The sequence below is a fragment of the Nestor notabilis genome, unplaced genomic scaffold, assembly GCF_000696875.1.
Source record: "Nestor notabilis isolate BGI_N333 unplaced genomic scaffold, ASM69687v1 scaffold16242, whole genome shotgun sequence".
Taxonomy (NCBI): Eukaryota; Metazoa; Chordata; class Aves; order Psittaciformes; family Psittacidae; genus Nestor; species Nestor notabilis.
The window spans coordinates 33,247-43,377 of NW_009917149.1; the positions used below are offsets into that span (position 1 = coordinate 33,247).

The window sequence follows — 10,131 nt, forward strand, 5'->3', positions numbered from 1 at the left end:
GGACCCCGGGGCTTGGAGCAACCTGCGCTAGTGGAAGGTGTCCCTGCCCGTGGCAGGGGTTTGGGACTGGATGAGCTGTGAGGTCCCTTCAACCCAAACCATGACTCTGTGATCTGAGGTTCTCCTGCAACAAATACCCAACAAAAGTATTCCCTAAACAAATACCGAGCCTTCCTGAGAAGCTCTCCAGGGGCAGCTTTGGCTCAGAATTACTTATGCACCAGTTTTGCTCTGCTGTACTGGCACTATTCTTTCACTGAGTATTCAGATATTCATTTTGAAGGTTCTTGAAATAATAATAATGTTAGCATCTTCCCTTTTGGCTTTTTATGAGGAAGAGTAGGATTACTGGCTTCCATTATCAAAGAAATGGACTCTGTGGTATGAGCAGCTGCCACCTCAGAAAGACCCTTACCCTTTCCATCAGTAACACTGATAATACTTGTCAGCCCCTTAATGTTCCTCTTTAGTCTGAAGCAAAATGACTTCTATAATTACCAGTGTATTTACTAGGGAATGTCACCAGAGTTCCTGAATGATCAGAGGTTACTTTGCTATGACTAATTTTGGCAATCTAAGATGTTGCAGTAACAGATCTCTCTGTTCTTTGATTAGTGCTCAGGATTTATAGTCATAAGAGCACAAAATTCACATCTGCAGTATCAGACACCCCTCTCGATTACTTTACACCATCCTGGTATCGGTCTGGGTTTGCACTCTAGCACTGCTGTGGAAATGTTGAAGAGATGGCCCACTCTGACTCACGCACAGGAATGGCAAGACTCTGCAAAGCACAAGCACCAGACCCCAGGGCTTTGGGCACAGGGGCTGCCAGCACCCAGGGTGAGACCATGGAATGCACCGAAGAACTGTTGTGGTTTAAGCCCAGCCAGTAACTCAGAACCACGCAGCTGCTCACTCAGTCCCCCACTTCTTTCTCCCCCTGCTCCCGGAGGGACGGAGAGGAGAATCAAAGGGATGTAACTCCCATGGGTTGAGATAAGAGCAGTCCAGTAACTAAGGTATAATTCAAAACCACTACTGCTACCACCAATAATAATAATGATAAGGGAAATAACAAGGGGAGAGGATATAATTGCTCACCACCTGCTGACTGATACCCAACCTGACCCTGCTTAACTTTTGAGATCAGATGAAATAGGGCATTCTCAAGGTGGTATGGCCATGGGTAAAACACACGCTCTTATTTGTGGCAACATGCTGATCCCCGGCAAAAACAGCAGGCTGGCAGGGTATTCAAAAGCCATCCAAAGCCTGAAACAACTGATCCGTGGAGGACTTACCGGTCCGTACCAAAATCCCACGCATGCCTGCCTTCTGAGCACCTCCAACATCATCCCTGCAGTCCTGGGACAGCACAGGAGATCAGCTGGTTAGTGGTCACAGGCACAATTTGTTAACAAAGTTTTCTCATAACATTCTCCAGTAGCTACACTGAGTCAAACCTTCTAGCTGCCTGCTAAACAAGTGTCACACGAATGAGTTGCTATGTGCCTTTTGCCTGATCAAACAGTGACTGAAGTGAGAACCAGCCCCATGAAATCCTGCGAGGTTGGGTGGTTCTATTTTCATCCTTTGTTTAATCCCAGCATTTTTAGAAAGATCTCTTTGCAGCATTTGGGAGACTCTACACAGTGCAGACGAGCACTGTGTGAGCAGGCAGGTGATAAAGGTACTTGTACCCCACGTACGTACATCACCGATCATGACAGCATCCTCTGGGGTGCAGTCAGTGCCCCGCAGAGCTTCCAGGAAGAAGGTTTTCTCTGGCTTCCCCACCACGGTTGCTTTAGTGTCTGTTGCGTATTCCAGCCCAGTTACAAAAGGTCCAGGTCCCAGAGCCAAGCCATCTTTTTTCTTGAAGTACCTGGCTTTATGTATAGCAATAAGAGGAGCCCCATCCAAAATCAACCTACAGAATGAACGAAGAACAAAGTACAAAAACTGTGTTAAATTTACAGCTGAAGGCTTTTGTTGAGGTTGAATATAAAACTTGCACTAACTTTCATGAAGGCCCAAATGATAACACAAGCTAGCATTCATGTAGGGTGTTAAATACAGTTCATTTCTTTTCCACAGAAACAGCTCTAAAACAAATGCTCCAAATAAAATATTTATTATCTTGAGGATTTTAACAGGTAACTGTATTTAAATCCTATGTCTCTTATGCAATTAGGTCCATTGCTCTAAGCAGCCTCACTTTTTGGTAGGCAAACATCGCAGCATTAGAACCCATCCAATTTCCCCATGCAAATATTTTAAATTACATTAACCAAAATATAACACAACGCTGGTCAGGTCACCCCTGGGACACGGTGTTCAATTTTGGTCCCTGCTATACGAAGAAGATGTGGATGGGCTGGATTGGGTCCAGAGAAAGGCCGCAAAGATGGTCCATGGACTGGGCAGCATGTGAGGAATGGCTGAGAGAGCTGGGCTGGTTCAGCCTGGAGAAGAGAAGGCTCCTGAAGGGGACTCCTTAGAGCAGTTCCAGTGCCTAAAGGGGCTCCAGGAAACCTGGAGAGGGGCTTTGGACAAGGGCCTGTGGGACAGGACAAGGGGAATGGCTTGAACCTGCTAAAAGGGAGACTGAGATGAGCTCTGAGGCAGAAGCTCTTCCCTGTGAGGGTGCTGAGGTGCTGGCACAGGGTGCCCAGAGAAGCTGTGGCTGCCCCATCCCTGGCAGTGTTCAAGGCCAGGTTGGACACAGGGGCTTGGAGCAAGCTGGTCTACTGGAAGGTGTCCCTGCCCGTGGCAGGGGTTGGAACTGGATGAGCTTTAAGGTCCTGTCCAACACAAACCAGTCTGGGATTCTATGATGTCTGCTCATTCCCACACACTTGCAGAGCAGCCTGGCTAATATGAGCACTACATAAAAGATAGTATTTCATTTCACTTAATTATCACAAAATACTTCTCTTGAATCAACACGTTCCAAAGCGAGCTCAACAAGAATAGAGTTGGCATGTGCATCTGAGAGCAGCCAGATATGTTCTCAATGGGAAGATGCCTCTAGGATACAGAAATATTTAATCTGACAGCAGCACCACAACCACTTATATTCAGCAGTTTGCTGGAAAAGATCTCACCTGAGAGAATTCTTCTAAATGTGACATCAAATTCCCATGTATGCAGAAAGAGAAATTTAGTCTTAGTCATTTCAAATGGAGCCTAGAGAATGGCCTTACTCTGTGTATCTCGTTATGAGACTCATATTGGGTTGAATTTACCTGATCTAATGTTGGATATCAACCCAGTAGCTGTCTACAAGGTGATTACTCAGGCTAGGCTCTACAGCAGAGTTAAAAAGCACTTCTAGAGCACAGAGAAGGACTTGGAGGTGTTGGTCGATGAGAAGCTCCCCATGACCCGGCTGCAGTGTGCACTTGAGCCCAGAACCCCCCGTGTGCTGGGTGCACCCCCAGAGCATAAGCAGAAGGTTGGGGAGGGGATCGTGCCCCTCTGCTGTGCTCTGCGGAACAGCACAAGAGGGACGTGGAGCTGCTGGAGCGAGGCCCGAGGAGGCCCCGGAGCTGCTGCGAGGGCTGGAGCAGCTCTGCTCTGGAGCCAGGCTGAGAGAGCTGGGCTGGGGCAGCTGGAGAAGAGAAGGCTCCTCAAGGGGACACCTTAGAGCAGCTCCAGTGCCTAAAGGGGCTCCAGGAAACCTGGAGAGGGGCTTTGGACAAGGGATGTAGGGACAGGACAAGGGGAATGGCTTTAACCTGCCTGAGGGGAGACTGAGATGAGCTCTGAGGCAGAAGCTCTTCCCTGTGAGGGTGCTGAGGTGCTGGCACAGGGTGCCCAGAGAAGCTGTGGCTGCCCCATCCCTGGCAGTGTTCAAGGCCAGGTTGGACACAGGGGCTTGGAGCAACCTGCTCTAGTGGAAGGTGTCCCTGCCCGTGGCAGGGGGTTGAAAATGGATGGGATTTAAGGTCCCTTCTAACCCAAATCAGGCTGTGATTCTACAACTTACCGAAATGCTCTGTTCAACATCTCATAGTGAAAGTGCTCTGGAGCCAGTCCTACCACCACCGCATTGGGGTCATCAGTGGCTATCCCTGGAAAATCAAAACATGACTCTGAGTGAACGGTTTTATTCATACTTAACAGTACAGAGTCAACAAGAGCAATTAATCACTTTACAGCAAACATGACCATTTTCTGATACAGACACATCACACAGACTAGTTTTAGGTTTTTTAGAGAAGAGGAAAGCATCTGTAGAACCGACTCTGCCATCCTTCATGATGAACACAGGAGTACCAGAGAGTTTTACTTATGACAGGTTATCAGCTGCATCCTGCACTCGGTGGGGTTTCTGTTCTGCCTTCACACAGCACATCCTCTACACATTTACTGGGACAACTAGAGCTCCTGGGTCTCCAGAGAGCATCATTCCAGCCTGCTAGCTGATGTCCCCTGCAGCCTGTCCTTCAGGCAGCTCAGACAGCAAAACGTACACTCAGAGATGTCATGTGGATTTGTGACACCACCCAAGAGCATCTGGGTTCCTTAACCAAGAATGGATTATATTCATCCATCTGCGACCAACTTTACGGAGAGATTAGCCCAGAATAGTTCAATAGCAACCATTAACAGGAATTTAAAGCATTCTCCATTGTACTTAAATGTTCTGAGAGCAGCACTGAGAAAATATGAGCCAAACTGCTTAGAGCAAAAAGGAACAAAACAATCCATTCCAGACCCAAGCAATACAGATGCCACCAGTGTACTTTGCCATCTTTTACAAAATTAGCATCAGCTTCTCTAAAACTGATGGAAAGATCCCAAATAGGTGGACATTAAGCTGATTTAAATACCTCCAGTGAAATAGCTGCTGTATCTGCTGTTTCTGACCCAAGAAAGCCTTCCCAAAAACACAAACACAGAACATCGCTGGGGTGTATTTCTCTGCATGCAATGTTAGGTAGAACATATTATCAAGGTTGCACTGCTCACAGAGCCCACAGAGGCTTCTCTCCTCAACACTTACCTTTCTGAAGATTACCAACTAGCCTATGGCACTAAAATTTCAAAGGGAATGTCTGTCTCCCAGCAAGATTAGAACCTACTTAGAGTTAGGTTGCCACAAGAACTTCAGTTCGTGAGGCAAGGGGCAGGGAGCAGTGGTAAACCATCCACATTTTTGCAGCTAAATGAAAGACTAGCAGAGTTTTCAACTCTGAGTATGTTAAAAACATAGGTATCTTCATTACTCTTGAAACAATGGGGTTGAGGCCAAGACTGTCATAGCTTCAGGCACCTACCAGACTTGTCCAAGTTAGAATATATCTTCTCCTACTGCCCTTACTGTTGAGGGAGGGAAATGGGAACATCTGCAAGTAAAGCAAGTTTTAATCAGGTCTTTAGAGAGGACAGTCTAAAGAAGTCAGGGTGGTGAACCTTCTGTCCACCAGTTAAGGTATCAAAGTACATGGGCTTACATGTTCAATAGAATGTAAGTAACAACAATTACTTGGAGATTTCACACTTAATAATAACCTATTATGAGAGAAATAGCTTCCTGTGTGTGCCTACACACTGGCTTTTCAGCTCTTTATGAGAAAAACCTCTGTGCAATAGCTGAGGGAAACTTTATTTCCAACAAATTGACACATTCTTGCTATAGAACAAATTAGCAATAAATCTCCAATGACCTAATGATAAGTTTGGGGGGGGGGTTTATACTGCAAATTAATAAAAAGCATCAAGTTTTACACAAATTCTGCAATTTCCACTACTCAAGAAGCTATGACTTTGGAATATTTAATGATAACTTAAAAAAAATAAAGGACATTGATGATTCTGGAGAATTCCACATTTCAGGCTTCATCATGGCCAGTGGTATATATATGATTGCCACTCCACCAAAGAGAGGGCTCTATGTTTCCCCAGTTGTTCAATGACTTCCCGCATGCTGCTTGCTGATCACTTCACCTGTGAAATCAGGCAGGGCCTTATCATCCACCAGGAGGAGAGGCCGCACTTGCTTTTGCTCTAGAAGGTTCCTGGCTGCAGTCAGAGACGTGAAGATCTCATTTTCTGCAATGTCAAAGCCCAGTTTTGTGAGCCTCTCCAGCAGCTCCCTCTTGCACTCCTTCGTTGTGTTCGTCACAAATCGAATGGTAACTGGAGCGCTGCGCAGCCTGTTGGATGAGCAGAGCAGCAAAGGCTAATTGGCCACAGCACCGTTCCATTTACACACTCATACATCAATCTGGGACAGAAAAGGGACTGTTTATCTAAAAGATGCAAGTGAACAGACTTTATACATCCCAGACGAACAGTGCCAAACCAGAACCATGAGGTTGTAAAGTTCTGTGGACTGGAGGGTAATGTGAAACAGATGGCAAGAATTACAGCTACCAGAACAAGATCAAGGCTCCCCTGGCTTACTTCTATCAGAAGTCTGGAGGAAAATGGTGATTCTAAACTCCATTTTCATAGCAGCAGCAAACACATCTATGATCAACAACAACTAGTATGAAAAGCCTTTTAATTCAAGCTAGATAATCGTAACATAATCAAGGAACGGTTTGTGTTGGAAGGGACCTTAAAGCTCAACCAGTTCCAAACCCCTGCCACGGTCAGGGACACCTTCCACTAGAGCAGCCATGTTGCTAAATAAATATACTGAACTCCACATGCTGGGTGAGCTTCACAGCACTGTCTCATCCAGTGACGCAGGATGGTCTAGGGGCCTGTCTTACCTTTGTGGTGGCTTTGTGTCAGCCTCTGTAGCCATTTCTCCCTTTACTGAGGAACACCACTAGCACATAAATCCACGTTATTGCCCTACACTGCCATTACATGCTACCAAACAATCAAATAATTTTAAGTGACAATTTCAACAGCATTCCCTTTGATTATTCCCCCACCATCACTTTTCTGTTTGTTGCTATAGAAACAAAGCCCAGCATCAAGGCGGCATGGAGAACATCAGGATAAAGTTGGTCAACACTGGAGACTTGCTTGCACCTGCCACTTCTTCCTCTTGTTTCTCAGATACACTGACCATTCACACATATGAACTGGCAAAAAAAAGTCTCCTTGTTGCTAATAAAATAAAAATTAGTAATTTTCTTTTTCCTTTGGACCTCAATACTGAGAAGTAACCCTAAAAATGGAATGTACCTATTTGTTCCCTGTGTGCCAAACATTCCAGCTTCTCTCTGGGAAGACCAATGACATGAATTAGCAGAAAAGAACATGAGAAAACATCTTATTCAAACCTTTCTGCAAAAAGATCTGGCTGTTCCTTACAGTGCAATGGCACCCCCTCTCCACAACTGTGCTAGCAGGCTGAAGCTGACGAACAGCACCAGACTCCACCTTGTATCTTCTCTGACCCCCTCACATGCCAAATCCAGTAGAGGGCCCACATAAGCATGGCTCACCAGGAATCAAGCAGAAGACAAAGGAGAATTAAGGGCTTTAGAGAACAGTCTGCCTTCTGATTCTACAGAAGGCATTTCTTCTGCACAGCCTAAGGGTTTGGAGGAGCAGGAGGCAGGACAGATACTGAGCTCTTTTCAATATATGACCACTTATATATATATTTATATATATGGATTTCTGAGAATGCTGACTCTCACTGGGCACAAGTTGTCCCTGCAGCATGAAACACCAAGCAGATAAGGTTCAGTGAATGAAAGGGTGACGAATAAGCACCCAGGACTTTAGCAGTTTTTACTTCCTAGCAATTGTATACTTTCGGGAGATAACTACTTCCACAGAACTACTTGTGAATAGAAATGCAGAGTTCCTACTCCCTCTGTCAACTTTCCCTCCAAGCAACAGCTTTATAAAAATCTAAGCAGCCAACAGAACTCCAGTAAAAACTTTCTCATCCTTAAGTGAACCCTATTCCTCTCTCCTGATCCCAGCACCTTAAGGCGTCCTCTCTCACTCACCACAATAGCATACATCACTTTGTGTTTTTTCTTCATGCACTGCAAGATGTCTTCTCCAGGAAAACAGTCTCATAACACAGTACACAGCTCCCTGGGGCTGCATATCCTATAGTGCCACTTGGCCAGATGAAGTCGTTTTACTTACCCCTCAGTTTCTTTAAACACCCTTTCATCACAAGAGGTACTTAACTGTCCTATTTATTAACATGTTGGAATTCCTGCAAAAGCCAGGCTGTATAATCAGATGGTTCCCAAACTAAAAAAACAACTGAGGTTGTTTATCTGCCACAAAGAAACTTGACAAATAATAAAGCAAAGCCTTGGCTGAAAGACCACGTGAAACAAGAACTCTGTAAAGGATGCTCTCCTCACTGGGCCACATTACTGTTACTCCACTTTAGCTCACCACAGACCTAAGGGCTCAGACAATCAGGTTCCTGCGGTTAAACAAAGCAGAAAGGAACAGCTCAGCCAAAGTGACTTTGGTGTAACTCAGGTTAACTGAATTGCATTCCACTTTGGCTGAGGCTATAGTGACATATGAATTACCAGGAACACTCTGAATACCATAGAATCATAGAATGGTCAGGGTTGGAAAGGACAATATTGGCTTTTTTTCTATCTAGAAAAGACTTGGAACTAAAAGACCTAGAGAACAACTTAGGAAAGCTGCAGGGGCTCAGACAGCTTTTCTGCATCTAGGACCTTTGCTTATTTCTCTTGGTATTAATACAGGTGTAAATACAAGCAGAATTTGGCCATGTTTGCTTATCCACGAAAGCACAAAAACCACAGAAGCTTCAGGCCCGTCTACTTAAAGAAGCATCTTAGTGCAAACAGCACTGCTATAGCCTATCAGAGGGAGTCTAAAAAGGTAACTTGCCTTTTAAGAGCTTCCTGCGCGCCTGGCACAGCTGAGTCTTCAATGTGAAGTGTGCCGTTGAGATCCACCAAGACAGCTTTCAGCGCACGCCGAGCTGCCATCCTCCTTCCCCAGGGAGAGGGCAAATAAATGAAACAACAGAAAACTGGTTAGCAGACAATGGATAATAAAAATAAGGAACTCAGTTAAGCGCCTCATTTGTGCCAAGCCCGGCATTACTCAGAACATTACTCGCAGTATTAAATGGGCCCCTTTAGACAGAGAAATAAAAGGCAGTGTTTAAAAAAAATACATAATTGATGGGGTGGTATTTTCCCAAAGACTCTATATATGGAAATCAGGTGCTATTTGTTTTTAAAGTGCCTTTATTTGTGCACGTCAAAAAATTCTCTAAACAACTCAGACTATTGGGAAGAGGATCATTAGGTCTGGTATTGCTGGTTCAAGGCCTCAGCAAGCACATTCGCGCAAGTCCCATCGACACCAACAGCGCTGTTCAAGTGAAAATGAATGCAACACTACTAAATGATGGTACAGTACTCTGACTATAAAGCTCAAAATGCTCTGCAAAAGTGGATATTGTTAATTGTAGTTTTGTAAGCAAGACCTAGGGTGTTGCAGCCCACCACAACCACACAATTCGGGTGAGCTAACTCTAAGGCTACCTGGTGGTTGGCTATGTGTGTGGTAGCATGGATTTTGCAGACTGTTAGCCTGGAAGCTCTCAGGGCTTGGGGGTATTCAGCACCCCAAAGGGTTACCCCCTCCTCCTGTAAAGGGGGCAGTCAAGCAGTTTTCCTACAGCAAGCTTCTGTGCTACACAAACAGGACCATGAGTCTTCGGCCTAAAGCAGAAGCCAGCAGTCAGAGAGTAAATGCACTAGTGAAGAAAACAGCAAGGTCATGCATAAGTCACCTGGCTAAAAAGCTGTCTTCAGAACTAGTACTTCTCCTTATGTGTGCCACAAGTGCTGTATTTTGCTCCACAAGCAAGTCTGCTGGGCTGCTTCTTAGCAAATGTCCACTACAGAAGCTTTTCCCCTGTCTGTGAGACAGTGACGATCTAATCTGTCATCACTAGCAAGTGATCCAAACTTTATGTTGAGTTGTTCTGGTTACAGACAGAACATGTAACATGTAAGTGCTTTTAAGAAACACACTGAGTGGTCAACACCGTGATTAGAACCTGCCTTAGTAAGTCTCATTTTTTTATCTGGACACTTCTATCAGTGATCAAGATGATGTGAACTTAATGTCTCAAGTACAATACACATGCGCAGAAAACTTCGAGATTCTGCTTTCATTATTCCTGCT

General features: G+C 45.0%; 1 protein-coding gene across 1 annotated transcript in view; it reads right to left on the reverse strand.

The window, feature by feature from the left end:
• Positions 1-8,926, reverse strand: part of HDHD2 (haloacid dehalogenase-like hydrolase domain containing 2) — a 9,197-nt gene extending 271 nt beyond the window's left edge. Inside the window, exons 1-5 of the mRNA XM_010024957.1 lie at positions 8,818-8,926; positions 5,959-6,167; positions 3,995-4,079; positions 1,717-1,933; positions 1,305-1,368 (exon numbers count right to left, since the gene is read on the reverse strand). Coding sequence (XP_010023259.1) covers positions 1,305-1,368; positions 1,717-1,933; positions 3,995-4,079; positions 5,959-6,167; positions 8,818-8,918 — 676 coding nt within the window. The 5' untranslated portion in view covers positions 8,919-8,926. The remainder of the gene's footprint in view (positions 1-1,304; positions 1,369-1,716; positions 1,934-3,994; positions 4,080-5,958; positions 6,168-8,817) is intronic.
• Between the last annotated feature and the right edge of the window lie 1,205 nt (positions 8,927-10,131).